The 16,916-nt window shown below is 39.1% G+C and overlaps 1 protein-coding gene across 2 annotated transcripts in view; it reads left to right on the top strand.

Moving 5' to 3' along the window:
- Positions 1 to 16,916, top strand: part of LOC126191104 (peroxisomal multifunctional enzyme type 2) — a 119,467-nt gene that overhangs the window by 84,350 nt on the left and 18,201 nt on the right. For both annotated transcript variants that reach the window (XM_049931843.1, XM_049931842.1), the window contains one exon: positions 1,071 to 1,247. In XM_049931843.1, coding sequence (XP_049787800.1) covers positions 1,071 to 1,247 — 177 coding nt within the window. The remainder of the gene's footprint in view (positions 1 to 1,070; positions 1,248 to 16,916) is intronic.

Genomic DNA, 16,916 nt, shown 5'->3' with positions numbered 1-16,916 from the left:
CTTGAGTCTTTTTATCATGTTCATAGAATCTTGATTTGGTAACCGATATTTTACAATATCCATTTCCAAATTATACAATGTGGAAGCGCTATCAACAGGAACTGAAGTTGGCCAGATTTTCTAGAATATTCTAAGAGAGTAAATTTATATAAAATAATGATAAATTGTTTCCATTATTCTACTTCTTTAACCTTAATCACAATTGTAAACTCATGTTCTAGTGAACTTAAGAATAACAATGTTAACAGTAATTAATGAAATGTGATGTATTCACTAACCGTATGTTAGGATATTCAGGGTGGTTATAATTAAACTTTTGCTTCTTGAGCCACTTGTTGACACTGGTACTGGTATGGTAACATAGGGTTGAAAGACAAGTATCAGTGTGTCAACATGGGTCTGCTTGCAGACAGTCAACAAGGATCTGGACAAGGTGAGCAGGACTGTATTCATTAATCTCTTTTGTCAAAACAGCAGCAGCAGTAGTATCAACACTTTAAAGGAGTATGGAAAGAACCTCTTTCTGCACCAGCCTTGAAAATATGATTCGGAAGTTCAAATTAGCTGGTGATTTGGGAATTGCTCCTCGGAGAGGCTGATGGGCAGTTGTGCCACAAATTGTTGAAAAAGTTGCTGTTGCCACAGCTGAGAATGCTGGACACAATGTGCAATCTTCAGGCAGTATCACAACAGCTGAACTCTCTATGGTCCACCATTGTTTCAGGCAGCTGTAGAGCAATCTTTACTGTAGTTGCAGGCTGCTGTTGATATAGATAGCCATCACATTGAGCAATGTTTGTAACGTGAAACTTAAACATGGTACCCAATTGACAAATGTTACCCTCCCATGTGAAAATTAAAATGTGTTTGTTTCAGTGGTTTATTCATTATGTGTCTTCCACATGACCTTAAAAAATCGTCCACAAAGTTTCATTGTCCTGCAATCACTAGTGAAAGTTTAATATTAATCTCCCTGTACATCAGTTCCAGCTTTTATCCCTTCACTATAGTGTTTCCTGGTCTGCCACTTTATGATACTCACGTCTGATCATGCAATCATTGTTTTTCAGGCTGCACTTTACAGGTTATCCGGTGACTACAATCCACTTCATATCGACCCCAATATGGCCGCACTTGGAGGTTTCGATCGTCCAATTCTTCACGGCCTCTGTTCACTGGGATTTTCTGTGAGGCATGTTTTAAAGAGATTTGCCAACAATGATGCCAGTAAATTCAAATCTGTTAAGGTAAGTGTATGAATTATGATAACTGAAAAAGAGGTGAAAAAGAAGCTAGTTTTTGCTACATTTTTATGCTGAACTAGAGCTCTCGGGTAAACTGCTGTGTTCCAGTTACCATTATGTTGCACTCTCATTATGTCCACTACTTGAGGGGAGATTAACTTTACTCATTTATTTGTTTGTATTCTATTCACGACTTATTATATCTTTTTAATGTTTCACTTATGTATACCACACTCTTTGGATTGCAAAGAGTATCAAACAATGTGAGAAAAGTTGGGAGAAAAAGAGTATTATAGATGAGCTAGAGATTTATCCATTGTGTGTTTGAAATTGTGAATAACAAACAGTGACTTTTCAAGAAGAATGAGAATGTTAATACTTATAACATTCACAGAGCACATATGCTACAACACAATGCCATGTCTGTGAACTATATTATGTGAAAAAGCAAATTTCTCCCCCACAATCAACATGTCAAGCATCTTCCTCTACAACGTGTGCTTAGTCCCTGCTACCCCCCTGCCCTCAGGGTTGGTTCAAGTTATCTTCCGTGCCATCCCCTCCCTTTCCCTCATTTCTGCTGCCAACTCATCCTTCTCCTTGCCCCCCCCCCCCTCCACTTTAATTTCCATTTTCATTTCTTATATTTTCTAGTTCCTGTCTCCTCTATTGTCCATTAGGAGAATGCTGGTATTTTTGTGTTAATGCCAATACATGTCTTATCTGTGTTTTCGCTGTCTGCAAGTTCTGTTATAGTTTTTCTCTTACAGGTTTGTAACTACTGATTTCCCTATTAGCCTATCATCCTGCGTCTCTTTCTACTCTAATCCTTGAATAGAAATATTTCTCTTCTTCTGTCTTAGTGAAGGGAGGAAGTCGCCAAATGAAAGCTAGAATTTTTGTTAGGAAAGATTCATATATGGTAGTGCACTTACATTGTTTTGTTAGTTAGTTGTTTATTCATCAACAGATCACTTTACATTTATATTAGACATATAAGCTTGATAAAACAATAAATATGATTAAAAGTTAACAATCATGCAGTTGTATACTTATAGATCTAGTTAATTGTACAAATACTGTTCTATTTATTCACATCTCACCACGAGTCAGTGCACACACACACACACACACACACACACACACACACACACCCTTTTGGCTGACTTTGAGACCATAATGATACCCCTATCTCTTCGTTACATTCTTTATTTGTTCCCGTTGGATGTCTGAAAATCTGAGTCATCATCCCCCCAGTTTGTTGTAAATATCAGTAGCTTTATGTTTAGAAGTTTTTCTCTTTTATCAGTGTATAGTAGTGTGAAATTACACAGATCCAAACAAAATTTTGTGTAATATTATGATGTGTACTCTACATCTACATCTATACTCTGCACCCTACCACAAGGTGCATGGCAGAGTGTACGTCCCAATGTACCAGTTATTAGGGTTCCTTCCTGTTCCCTTCACATAAGGAGAATGATTGTTTGAATGTCTCTGTGTTTGCAGTAATGATTCTAATTTTATCCTCACAATCCCTGTGTGTGTCATATGTAGGGGACTATAGTGTATCCCTAGGGTAGTCATTTAAAGCTGGTTCTTGAAACTTTGTTAATAGACTTTCTTGAGATAGTTTACATCTGTCTTCAAAAGTCTGCCATTTCAGTTTCTTCAGTATCTCTCTGACACTCTCCCATGGATTAAACAAGTCTCTGGCCATTCATGCTGCTATTTTCTGTATAGATTCAATATCCCCTGTTAGTCCTATCTGGTGCAGGTCCCACACATTTGAGCAATATTCTAGAATGGATTGCATGAGTGATTTGTGAGCAATCTCTTCAGCACACTGGCTGCACTTCCCCAGTATTCTATAAACCAAAGTCTACCACATGCGTTACCCACGACAGAACCTACGTGATCATTCCATTTCGTATCTCTACAAAGTGTTACACCCAGGTACTTGTATGAGTTGGCCGATTCCAACAGTGACTGATTGATATTATAGTCATAGGATATTACATTTTCACATTTTGTGAAGTGCTCACTTTACATCTCTGAACATATCGAGCAAGCTGCCAATTGCTGCACCGTGTTAAAATCTTATCAAAGTCTGACTAAATATTTATGCAGCTTCTCTCAGATAGTGCTTCATTATAGATAACTGCATCATCTGCAAAAAGCCTGATTTGACTATTAAAATTGTGTGGGAAGTTATTAGAATACAACATGAACAGCAAGAGTCCCAACACACTTCCCTGAGGCACACCCAGAGTTTCTTCTACATCTGATGATGACTCTCCATCCAAGATAACATGCTGTGTCCTCCCAAACAAAAAGTTCTCAGTCCAGTCACAAATTTCACTTGATACCCCATATGATCATACTTTTGACAATAAGCATAGTTGCAGTTATGAGTGAAATGCTTTTCCGAAATCAAGAAGCACTGCATCTACCTGGGTTCCTTGATCCAAAACTTTCAGTATGTCATGTGACAAAAGTGCGAGTTGGGTTTCACGTGATCAGTGTTTTTGAAAACTGTGCTGGTTGGCATTGAAGAGGTCATTCTCTTCAAGTACTTCATTATGTTTGAGCACAAAATATGTTCTAGTATTCTACAACAAATCGATGTCAAGCATATTGGACAGTAGTTTTGTGGATCACTTATACTACTCTTGTTGCAGATGGGTGTGGCCTGTGCCTTTTTCCAAGAACTGGGCATTAGTTTTTGTTCAAGGGTTCTACAATAGATTATAGTGAGATGAGGGGATAACTCAGCTGCAAATTCAGTATAGAATCTGACAGGGATTCCATTGGGGCCTCAAGAGTTGTTCAATTTTAACGATTTCAGCTCTTCCTCGACACAACTGACACTAATACTTATTTCATTCATCTTTTCAGTGGTATGCGGATTAAATTGGGGCAGTTGTCCTGCTTTCATTTGTAAAGGAACATTTGAAAATGGAGTTCAGCATTTCAGCTTTTGCACTGCGACCCTCAATTTCAGTTCCTCCCTCATTTGGTTAGGGACTGGAAATTAACTTTGGTGCCACTAACAGCCTTTACATGAGATCAGAATTTCTTTGGATCTTGTGAAATGTCATTTGACAATATTCTGCTACAGTTTTCATTGAAGGCATCACACATTGCGCTCTTGACAGCCAAACACATTTCATTCAGCATCTCTCTACCTATAGCCCTTCGCTTTATTTTACACCCACTATCCAGTAATCTCTGTTTCTTTATGGCGACTACCATGGAGGTTTCCTCCCATTGTGAACTGGCCTACTAGGTACTTATCTGTCCACGCTGCAGTCAACTATTGTTTTAAACTTGAGCCAGAGTTCCTCTACATGCTCCTGATGTGCTGAAAGTTTCAAGCTCGTCGTTGAGATATGACACTACTGATGTTTTTATGTAGTTTACACAACATATATATCTTTTTGATTGTTTTGGTTGTCCTTTGTACTTTGGTAATCATTATTGCCACAACCACACCATGGTCACTGATGGCAGTTTCGTTGTGGACATCCTCATAGAGGTTGATCCTATTTGCTGCCATTAGATCCACTATATTTTCATCATGAGTGAGGTTCCTTACTATCTGTTCTAGGTACGTTTCAGAGAATGCATTTAGTAATGTTCCACAGGATGTCCTATCATGCCCACCACTAACAGAACTGTAATTTTCCCAGTTAATTGTTGGATAATTAAAGACTCAATCAATGATTACAGAATGATAAGGGAACTTATGTACAAGTAAACTGAGGTTTTCTCTGATGTTCTGGTTGCATCAGGAGATGAGTGTGTTGGACGATTGAAGGGTCCAATTATCATTTTAAGCCCACTCCTGATACTGAGTCTTACCCAAACAATCTCAATTGCAGCTTCAATTTCAATCTCAGTGGATTTAAGTTATTTGTATACTCTGACAAATACACCACCTCCATTTCCCATTCGCCTCTCCTTTCGATATACACTTAAATTTTCTGCAAAAATCTCACTGCTATCAATTTCAGGTTTCAACTAGCTTTCTGTACCTAGTGAGCTTCACTGCTTTTCATGAATGTTTAAAACTCTGGCACTTTGTTACAAATGCTTCAGTAGTTTACCATTGGAATTTTACTCTCATCTGTTGGAGGCATTTCTTTTGATCTCTCACTGATATTTCTGGGGTTCCTACACCTGACCTATTTAGTGGGACCCTACAGTTCTCAACCCTATGGGGCAAGTCCAGGAAGTCACAGCCTAGCTTGTCACAGAACTTTCGAAGTCTCTGGTTCAGTCTTTCCACTCGACTCACAACCAAAGGGCCATGATCAGTTCTGGGGACAATGCTGCAAATTGTGAGTGTCATTGAAACTCCATGCGCAAGGCCAGCCTTCTCAACCTTCTCTGCCAATTATTGGAATGACCGAAGAACGACTTCAAAGCCCAGGCAACATGTGCCACAGTCTGCAATTGATTGCACCCTGTTCCCACAATGGGTGCTGGAATAGCCTCTTCAACATGTTGAATGAGACCCCTAGGCATATTCACTGAGTGCACCTGGTGTCCTTTCCCATCCCTTGCTGCCATTTCCCTAAGGGGTCCCGTCATTTGTTTGAACTGCCAATGAGTAATAGACCCTTATCCTTTTGCATTTGCTGCCTCCTGACACCAGACAAAATGGGTTTCCTCAAAACAGTTAAAGTAAGTTCCACTGGCTGAGTTTCAGTTTCAGTGAAAGACAGCACCTCAGACTTGTTAGTTAGGGGAATTGGTACAACACCGTGAGTTCTCCCTGGGCCCCATCCACCCTGTACTGGATGCCTACACCTACCATTCACACGCCACTCAGTCAAGGGGGATGGGTTATGACAGATCCTGTACTTTTTGCAGAGAAGACAGGATGCACAGGAGAATATAGTGCTTGAGGTAACGCTGGTACAGCTATCACAGGTACACAACTCTTGGGAGCTCTTCCGACACACTGATTCACAACAGCCATCAATTGTTTGACAATAGTCAAGGCGATTTCCAGTAGCTTATGAATGTCAACCAACACATTCCTTGTTTGAGAACAGCATTCACAGCAGGGCTGCATTTTGGCTGGTGTAGTGCATTACAGGACAGTGAACAAAGGACTTTAAATTAAACCTGCTGAATATCTTTTAATCTGTTGAGCTAAAATTTTGCTAATTCCCTATAAGAATTGAAGCAGATACATAAAATGAGATTTCTATTAAGCCAACACAAAAACCTATAGTATAAATTACTAGTTTCCTAAAACATTTTGATGTTGATTATAGTTGTTAGCAAACCCAAAAACCAAGTTAATAATGCAATAATGCAGATAATATGCAATAATGCAGATAATATGTGGGGCTACTCCTCTTTAAGGAAGAACTAAATGTAACACAAAATGTTAGTTAGAAAATCTGCTAAAGTAACTAAATCACAAACCCCTGTTGCTCATAGATTATGCAAAGGACAATGGTAGCTTCCGAAAACTCTTAAAAATCCACATTTATTTACATTGATATACAATGAAATTTAGGGATGATGTATACTTTGGCTGAACTGTGAAGCACAGACACTGATTTGTTATGAATTTATAAGTCCCATAGTGCTCAGAGCCATTTGTTATGAATTTAACATATCCAAAACACTCATACCACTAATTTACAAAAATATAGTTTTGTAAGTGTCTGAAAATTCTGAAACTAACCTATTTCTCATGAAACTGGACAATGAAAATAGAGAAAGATTGTTTTGAACGAGAGTAGGCCTACTGTCCTTAAAAGTTTAAAAAAAAAACACAGTTTAGTTTAATCTTAGAATTGATTATCACAATCAAAACTTCAAAAATTGTGGAACACCAACAAAGCATGTCTTCTGTTTGTGCCGGCTGACAATACAGTCTATTAGCTCACAGCAAATTTCACCTCCTCGTGTTCTTGACAAATCTTAATTTATGAATAGTTGTTTCTCTTTAAAAATGGTTTCCAGGTAAACTACTATATTATTGTTAATGATTGAGAAACTATGTGATGAATAATCAAATCTGATAAAATCAGGCCTGAATAAGAACTTAATTTATTTTAAGTAACCGTCTTGTATATGTTCTCCACAAAATGCGATTAATTAAAGAGACTTATAAATAAATATGATTATACAAGAAGAAATAAAAATTGAAAGTGGAAAGAGAAATAGAGTAAATTAAAGAAATAAAAGATCATTGTAGCAAGTACCATCATCAGATGCAATGGGGATTTAATGCTAGTGTGAATTACCTGAGAGGATGTGAGATGAGATGTATTTTGGGGAGCTGATTCTGGCCCAAGAGTTCAGAGAAACATTCCACCTTCAGAGTTCAGAGAAACTTGTTTTGTGTTGGAGGATCCAAATGGGCTATGTGGCAAATTTTAATGTATGCCCATATGTATTCCAACCTAGTTATTGTATATTGCAAATGTTTTCATTCAGATTTTTGTGCACTGCTTATTATTATAAACAAATGAATGAATACCATCTACCTCTTAGCCAGTAACTCACAATGTCCTGTCACCAGATAGTTTCTTTAAAATGTAAAAAGAGTGAATCAAACCAAATCTTTATTATTACGTAACAGTGCATTGCCCTTTTTACTTTGTGTGCAGTACTTTTGCCACCTGTATAAGTGTATATTGGTATCCCATAACTTTTGCCATCCCATATATCATGTGGGGAACATATATTTATCCTGCATTATGGCCAAAACATTGCAAATTTATTTATTTTAACCTTCTTACACATTTACAAATGGTTTGAATAACTGTATTAATAATAAGTTCCAATATGAAAGTTAAACAAAAGCCACAACTCTTTCCTGGCTTTGCATCATCGGTGAAGTAAACAGCTCCATTTATTATCAGCATTCTCTGTCCTTGTTAACTTGTTAATAAGAGGTCAGAGATCACAATTCCAAAGATCAAAATTAATCTCATCTTATCACATTTATCAGATGATGTGTTTGGCCTCACATTGGGGAGCATATCTCCTCACCTTATCAAATTCTTCAGTTAATTTGTTTGCTACTACAGTCCAAAGCAGTTCTCCACACCTGTAAGTAGAAGACCTTTTATAACAGCTGCAATAACATACTGTTTTATTACCAGTAGCTCATAGGAATTACAAATTGACAATAATGTTTTCTGCTACTTCAGAGCAACACATGCATTACCCTACTGTTTTTAGTGTGTGACTTTACTAGACTCAAATCACTGCCTGTAGAACATTCCATGACAAATGGTCTAATTTAGGGAAAAGATTTTGATGAAATTTTGTGTGGACATTCACGCATGTTTCCAATAAACATTCACGATCACCTTTTCAATACATGCAGAGATATAGTCATTTGTTTGAGCCTACAGCAAAGCTTTCAACAGTTTTCTCCAACTTTGAGACTTATATATCCAGTAGTATTTTCTTGAAAGAAAAAATCTTGGCCATCTTGTACAACTTTCTGACTCCCATAAGCAAATAATAATAAAGACTTCTTGAGCAGTTTCATATGGATAATTTGAAGCAAAATCAGCCAAAAAAAAATAGATGCTTGAAAATATGTGAAGTTTAGCTTTTTATATCTCTGGAAGTAATTGTGGGATAAACTTGAAACTTTGTATGTAATAACTTATCCATACAAGGTCTTAGAATATAAAATTTCGTTCTCCTACTGCTTTCCAACAATTTACAGATTTATGGCAAAATGGATGATTTTCACAAAAAAATTGGTATTTTTAGCCCAGTTATACAAAAAATTGTCTTCTGCAAACTCTTTTAAACTGTTTTAATTAGTTTATCTTTATTTTACAGATCTGTCTTGATGACAAAACTTTCACACTTCACTATTACCAGTTTTGAGTATTGCCATCTTCAGAGCTGTGTTGTTGGAACTATGCATGTGGTAGTAGCTGACAATATTTTTAGTGGCATATTGACACTCTCTCGCAATGCCTTCCATGTAATGTTGTGCCTAATGGTACATGGTATTACGCCATTTTCTCCATCTTTCAATAAATCACACTCAGAAGGCACTGCAAGAGAGTGCCAAGTACGTCAGCTACTATCATATGCGTACGTCCAACAATGCAGATCTGAAGACGGCAGTAGACAAAACCATTAATAATGAAGTGTAAAAGTATGTGTGATCGAGATGGAGTTGTAAAATAAAGTGCCACACTATGATCATGAACTCATTTTCAGACTTTGTCTTCAATTGTTTTAATTAGAAAGACCATTTTATATACCATATAAGAAATTAGACTTGCCCCCCCCCCTTTCTCCTCCCCCTCTGTCCCCTGAGTTCTTGTGATTTGATCTCACTTCCTAGTCGTCAGGAAGTTTGCTATTGCCTTCCCCGTAGTCACAAACAGTTGTAGAACATAATAAAAAATGTCAGATTTAATTTGAGTCCCAGTAGAATATGGGTGCTTTCTCAGTGCACCTCCACCTTGTTGCTTTTTAGGGTCTTATATGCTCATATTGCAAAACTGAGTGTAGTTTGTTAAGTGGTTTTGAACATGATCTTTCTAATGAAAATAGCTGAAAAGAGTTTGCAGAAGACGTTCTTGTAAAAGTGGGCTAAAAATACCCATTTTTCTTGTTTGTAAGAAAATCATCAATTTTGCTCTGAATTTGTAAATTATTGGAAAGCAGTATGAGAATGAAATTTTATATTCTAAGATCTTGTATTGGTAAGTTATTATGCACAAAATTTCAGTTTCCTGCAGACATAAAAAGCTAAACTTCACATTTGTTCAAGAGTCTATTTTTTCAGCCAACTTTGCTTCAAATTATCCATATTAAAATTGCTGAAGAAATCTTTTTTATTATTATTTTGCTTAATAGAGTCCAAAAAGTAGCACAAGATGCCAAGTTTTGTTTCTTCCAAGAAAATATTGCTGGACATATTATGTCTCAAAGTTGCTGAAAACTCGAGGTTCCGTTATTGATAGCTGTACCGTGTGGTCAAACAAATGACCATATGAAACTTCCTGGCAGATTAAAACTGTGTACCAGACTGAGACACAAACTCGAGACCTTTGCAAAGGTCCCGGGTTCGTATCTTGGTCCGGCACACACTTTTAATCTGCCAGGAAGTTTCATATCACCACATACACTGCTGCAGAGCGAAAATCTCATTCTGGAAACATCTTCCAGGCTGTGGCTAAGCCATGTCTCCTCAATATCCTTCTAGTTCTGCAAGGTTCCCAGTAGAGCTTCGGTGAAGTTTGGATGGTAGGAGACGAGGTACTGGCAGAAGTAAAGCTGTGAGAACGGGGCATGAGTCGTGCTTGGGTAGCTCAGTTGGTAGAGCACTTGCCCGCAGAAGGCAAAGGTCCCGAGTTTGAGTCTCGGTCCGGCACACAGTTTTAGTCTCCCAGGAAGTTTCATATCAGCACACACTCTGCTGCAGAGTGAAAATCTCATTCTGTAAATGACCATATCTCTGCAAGTATTGAGTTGGTGATCTGGAACTGGACCAATGTTTATTGGGGACATGTGGGAACCTCTAGACCACTTGGCATGGAATGATGTTATACTCTTGTGTACCGCCCAGAGCAGCATGCAAATAAGAAACATCCAGCATGAACAACTTACACCAGCAGTTCCCAAATTGAAAACACCCCTTTCCCCTTCTGCTCTCACAGGCCATAGCACTTAATTTCATACTGGGATATACATTGACAAGCCAAAACAGTATGGCCATCTTCATAATAGCATGCCAGTCCACCTTTGGAGTGCAATACAATTTGACAAGTCCTTGGTAGGTTTCTGTAGGTATGATATACCCGGTGTCTTTGCACACGTCACACAGGTCCCATAAATTATGGACCAGGGGTTTGTGGGCACGGAGCTGGCATGTGTTAGCATCCCAAATGTGTTACATTGGGTTCAGATCAGGCAAATTTGGTGGGCAATACATCAACATGATTTCACCTTTGTGCTCCTCAAACTAATGACGCATAAGTCTGGTCTTGTGATTGAGACAGTTGGCCATCTCCACCAGGGAAAGACATCAAGCATGAAGTGGTGCAAATGGTCCTCAGTAATGTTCACATAGACCGTAACTGTCTTGGTGCTTTGATTATTACTAAACGTCTCATGGAAGATCAGATGAATGTCCCCCATGGTGTAATACTGACCACACCAACCCGCGTCCATGGCGTGATGTATGTTTCGAGAGCCATTCACTTGGATGACATCATATCCGGACACAACCATCAACCAAGTGTGACAAGAAATGTGATTAATCTGACTACGTGACACATTTCCATTGATTCATGATGCAATCTCAATGAGCTTAAGCCCACTGGAATAATAATTGATGATGTTGTTGGATCACCGTAAGAAGTGTAGGTGTTATCTACTCCAGAGCCCTGTGCTCCAACAATGTTTGCTGAATGGTCACTCCAAAACACTTGTGCATGCGCCAGCATCGTACTCCATCATCAGATCTGCCTGTCCTGCTGTACAAACTGAGTGATGCTGTGATGAGGTGTAGTTGTCACCTACCCATCGTTTCACCATCCTTTAACAACTCTTCTTAGAGGCTCATGACAGTAGCAAGCATACAGCCGATCAGTTTTGACATTTTGAAATTGCTCGTTCCCACGTCCAAGCCACACCAATTTGTTCTTTGTCAAGGTTGCTTTTGCTGGTGGATTGTGCCATTTGTGGTCCTGTACTGCATTCCCCATTCACTAGAAAGATTCCCTGTTCATCTCTGCTCTGTATGTATTGCTTTCTGTATCATGTCACTTGCTTGTGATGCCAACAGGCAATCAGGGTATTTAATTCATAGTAGAATTCACTTCAATTGGTTGTATTCATTTTTTAATAATCGTGTGAAAGTTACTGCAGAATCAATTTAGTATAAGAAGCATTCAAAAAGAAGTAAGCCAGAGGCTGTAAAATGTGAAAGCCATAATGTCACTGCATTTTGAAGAAGGTGCAGTTCCTGTAAGAGCAGAGCACAGTGATTCCAAACTCGCTGCTAGAGTGACTCAGGCGCACACCCACTTGATGTCGGAGTGAGCATGTGCACATGTGAACCGTCCACTGCACCCTATCATGCTGAAATCAGTGAAATGGAAGCTTCAGAGAAAGGGAAAAGTGGTGTAATGTGTTCCCTAACAGCGGAGAGTGCAAGGGAATGGAAATTAATTGAAGAAAGGCACAAGTGTACAGAGAGCACTTCATGTTCTGTTGCATGGCCTGTAGCACAAGCGTTTCAGGGAAGGTAGGGTGTTGATGACCGATGATGCATTGTCTGGAACACCATACCACGTTATAATTATTGTCCAGCAGGTGAACATCTTCATTATTCAAGACTGATGAGTACAGTAGCAGCCACTTCCACAGAGATTGGATTGAGTGTTTGAAGTTTTCACACAGTCATTAAGGACAAATGAAAAATCCGTACAAGAAGCATCTCGAATGTGACTCTCTCTTTAACATCTGCAGTACTTTGCCAAGAGGAGGGGGGGGGGGGGACAAATTCTTATCATGTTTCATGAACCACAGTCACAACAACAGTCTCCAGTGGAAGCCTGCAGGGCCACTGCCACCCAAAAAGTCCAAGGCTGTGTGCACAAGTGGGAGAAAGATTATTCTCACCAACTTCTTTACCAAAAAGGCGCACTTCTTAAAACTTCCTGTAGCAAGAGAGAACAATGAATGTGCATCAACACTCTCAAACCGTGGCCATCCTTCTCATGTCAATCAAACCAAAGTGATAAGGGCAGCTCACCTATGGAGTCGTCCAGCTCCATGGCGATGCAAGGTTCCATACAGCAAATATAGTCAAGGAGCTCTTGCAACATTAAAATGGAAGGTCATCTGTTATCCTGCATGTAGTCTGTACCTCTCTCCCTGCAGTTGTGCTATTTTTGGTGATTTAAAGAAGACTGTAAGAGGCAAACAATTCATTGCAGACAAGGATATCAAGCCATATGTTCAGAACTCATTCACAATGCAGCCTCAGAAATTTTATGCCTTGTGTTGCATTGGGACAGTTGTCCCAACACTGATATCACTCATGAGAGTGCTTTATTGAAGAACAGAAGGTAAAACTGAAAACTGAGAATCAGCTTCTTTGGTTTAGGAGGAGTAGGGCACTCAAGAACAGTTTTAACACTGGAGTTAATAATAAATGATGTGGGTGAGTAAAGAAAATGTACGTTGCAGTTTGGAGAAGACTTTTTATGATTTGGAACTGAATAACGTTCTTTTTCTGTTTTTGGGAAGTGTGGTATGAATTGCAGAAATAATTGTATCAAAAGGAAAATTGGCATGAGAAAACTAAAATTACGAGGAGACAGCATGGCTGGCCTTACCTTCAGGAGGTGAATTTGTAAGTGTTGCCAGTAGACGTATAACAGGGGAAACAACTTCAGAAAAGCCAATTCCTTAATCAGGGAGAAAAGAGGGGAGGTTGCGAAAAATTAGAAAGGAGGGGCAGATCACTCAGACCCAGGCTGAGAGAGAGACATACCTGTTGTAAAGGAGGAAGCTGGCTGGAGTAGTCAGTACTGGTAGAATGACACAAGATGGCAAATTTAGGAAAGGCATATGTACTGTTGGGCTGCTCACTGTCTGTCAGCACTGATGCTTATTTTATATATTGATGAGATAGTGAGGGAGGTAGAGAAGTACCCGCCAGGGTAGCCGAGAGCGCTAACGCGCTGCTTCCTGGAGTCGGGTAGGCTCACCGGCCCCGGATCAAATCCACCCAGCGGACTGATGAGGGCCGGTGTGCCGGCCAGCCTGGAGGTGATATTTAGGCGGTTTTCCACATCCCGCTCGATATGAATACCAGGCTTGTCCCCACATTCTGCCTCAGTTACACAACTTGCAGACATTTGAAAACATTCACACTATTGCATGGCTTACACTAGACGCCGACAACTGGGGTACACTTATTCCGTCCCGGGGGCTACGGGGCCGTGACAGGAAGGGCATCCGGCCACCCCTTAAAATTAACATGCCACTTCTGTTTAACCATAACAGTGGACCCCGCAATGTCGGGCTTGATGCTTGGAGAGAGAGAGAGAGAGAGAGAGAGAGAGAGAGAGAGGGAGGGAGGTTAAGGAGTATCTTGATGTGAGGTTTGTTTTGTCAAGGGCAGAAATAATCACAACATCGTGTTGATCAAAAGTGATTAGAAATAGATTTGGTGCTTAATGGAGTTAAGTGTGCTCTAACTGATCACTATAATATGCACATAAAGGAAATTTAGGTAATGCTGTGCACAGCAGGTGGACACACTGGATAGCTAAATGGACAAGTGACAATTGGAGGAATAGATGGATTTTGCTGTGTTGGAAATTAAGGAGGTAAAGAAAGAAGATACAAGAAAGTCATGGTAACAAGTATTGCACAAGGCAAAAAAACTGTCCTTAAAAACAAACTGGTGCTAACAAAAAAATATAATCCTTGCGACCAGGAAAAGATTCATAAAAGCTATTTTTGTAGCATGACTCTGTATGAGCATGAAATGTGGACAGTAGAGAAGACAGAAATGAAAAAAGTTGGAAGCCTGTTTTTCTGCCTGCCTGGAATAAGAATGCATAGTCTGTAAGCAAAGCCAAATTTGTCGAGAGAAGAATGCTGATTGAAAGGAAACAATGGGAACAATAAACTCCAGGTACAACACAGTCAAAAGCCAACAAGCAGAACAGCATGATTGATAGTAGCTCATGCAGTGGACTGTACTAGACTAAATCAAAGTTGCCTGCCTGGCCCCACTGCTGTGAGTGGCTCAGACCATGTGACATGCCACACACGCCACTGGTGGTGATTATCAGTTGTGAGCTGTAGTGCCTCTGAGCTGAGACTGATGTCACCCGTTGGCAGGGCTATTGAACCTGTGGCGTATTGTGTTAATAAATACTGTTGATAACCAGTTGGATTGGTCATGTAAGGAATGAAGATATCCTGCAAATATTTTCTTTGAGACCATAATGAATGAGAGAGACTGGTTGAGAACGTATTACGAAATGAGTCGTTGCTGAAAGCTGTAAGTGAATGGATGGTAGAAGAAAAGAATTACAGAATGCACCTCGATATGAGTATGTAAGGCAGGTGCAGAAGTTATAGTGAAATGAAAAGGATAACTGGCAACTGAAAAGACTTGGGAACTACTTCATATGAATCCTAGGCCTCATGCCTGCAGCAGCAGCAGCAGCGGCAGCAGCAGCAGCAACAACAACAACAACAACAATAACAAAAGCAACAAACAACATAACCTGGCACGTCATGTAGTAATTGTAATAGAATCAGTAAAGTAATTTTGTTGTACAAATACATTAGCATGAACACAGCTAACAAAAATTCCTTTTTTATCTTCATCTCCAGGCACTATTGCCTACAGCAATACCTTTGTTGATGGTAAGAAATATTTAATCACATAGGGAATTGCAACCAGATAACCTTATCTGAGACTCAAATAAAATTGTGATTCAGAGATTCATAATGTTGTTTCTCCTCATCATACATTTTGAAAATTAATAATAGGAGGCCTACTCTAATCACTATTTGCATCTTTTCTTATTGTTTAATGGAAGAAGTAAGTACTTGCCATATAGTTGAGCCATTGAGTTGTTAGCAGACGCATAAACAACACTGAGCTTTTGTACTATGTGCCCCTTCAGAACAACAACAACAACAGCAACAACATGCATGGCTGCACTGTCCTGGCAGTGCAACTCCATCTGAGGAAAAGAACAAGCACACTTTCTTTGAAGAGTTCGTGTTTTTTCAGCTTATTTGCATTTCTTTCATGGTCGTTTGCTAAGGAATTTTAGAATATACAGAAACTGCAACTTTACTTTATTCTATTATAATTGGTGCCTCGGTGGCCAGAGACAGTGGTCATATCTGTGAGTTGCATTTGCATGAATGTGTATGTATATGTTGTTTAATTTGGTCATATTACCAGATTGAAAATAGTGTTTCTCTTCTAATCATTTGTTTATGGAATGACAGTATTGTCTTGTTATTGTAATTACAACTCAATTTCCACCAACAAGTGAATATTTTGTTATGAAAAACTGTTCAGACTCAATGTTAGTGTATATATATCATGCCACTGAAGACTTTTACAGTTTATTGTTTTAAATGCGAACATTTTTAGGTTAGGCTTTACCGTGACTGTTACTGACATTAAATGAAACAACAAGTTCACTGTTACCAGTCACCGTTTTATTTATTTCCACAACGCGTTTCGAAGGTTTAAACCTCCATCATCGGGTGGATTTACATTAGTAAGTATTACATTTGTGTGTGTGTTGTGTTATGATTTTTGGAGGAACTTGGGGCACTGCCTAGTGGAGAAACAAGACACTATTTCAGAATACGGTTTAGGATTACTTTTGACAAAAATTAAACTGATGTCTAATGGTAAATAGTAAGTAAGTAAATGAGAGTACCTTCAGTGGTCACAGGTTCCTTCTGCTGTCGTAACACATCACACTTATACTGCCATATTTGTAAACAAATATGGCATCTGGAACCAGCTGGGTGCAAGGTTCGTATAGCAGAAGAGAAGACATGATCGCAAAGTGCAAAGAATATACATTGTAACAACATTATTGGAGAATAATTGTTTTAAGCATTTGGCGGTGTTTGTTTTGAGGTGTCACATATATG

The sequence above is a fragment of the Schistocerca cancellata genome, chromosome 6, assembly GCF_023864275.1.
Source record: "Schistocerca cancellata isolate TAMUIC-IGC-003103 chromosome 6, iqSchCanc2.1, whole genome shotgun sequence".
Taxonomy (NCBI): Eukaryota; Metazoa; Arthropoda; class Insecta; order Orthoptera; family Acrididae; genus Schistocerca; species Schistocerca cancellata.
The sequence above is the reverse complement of the archived record's forward strand: the minus strand, read 5'-3'. Positions and strand labels throughout refer to the sequence as shown.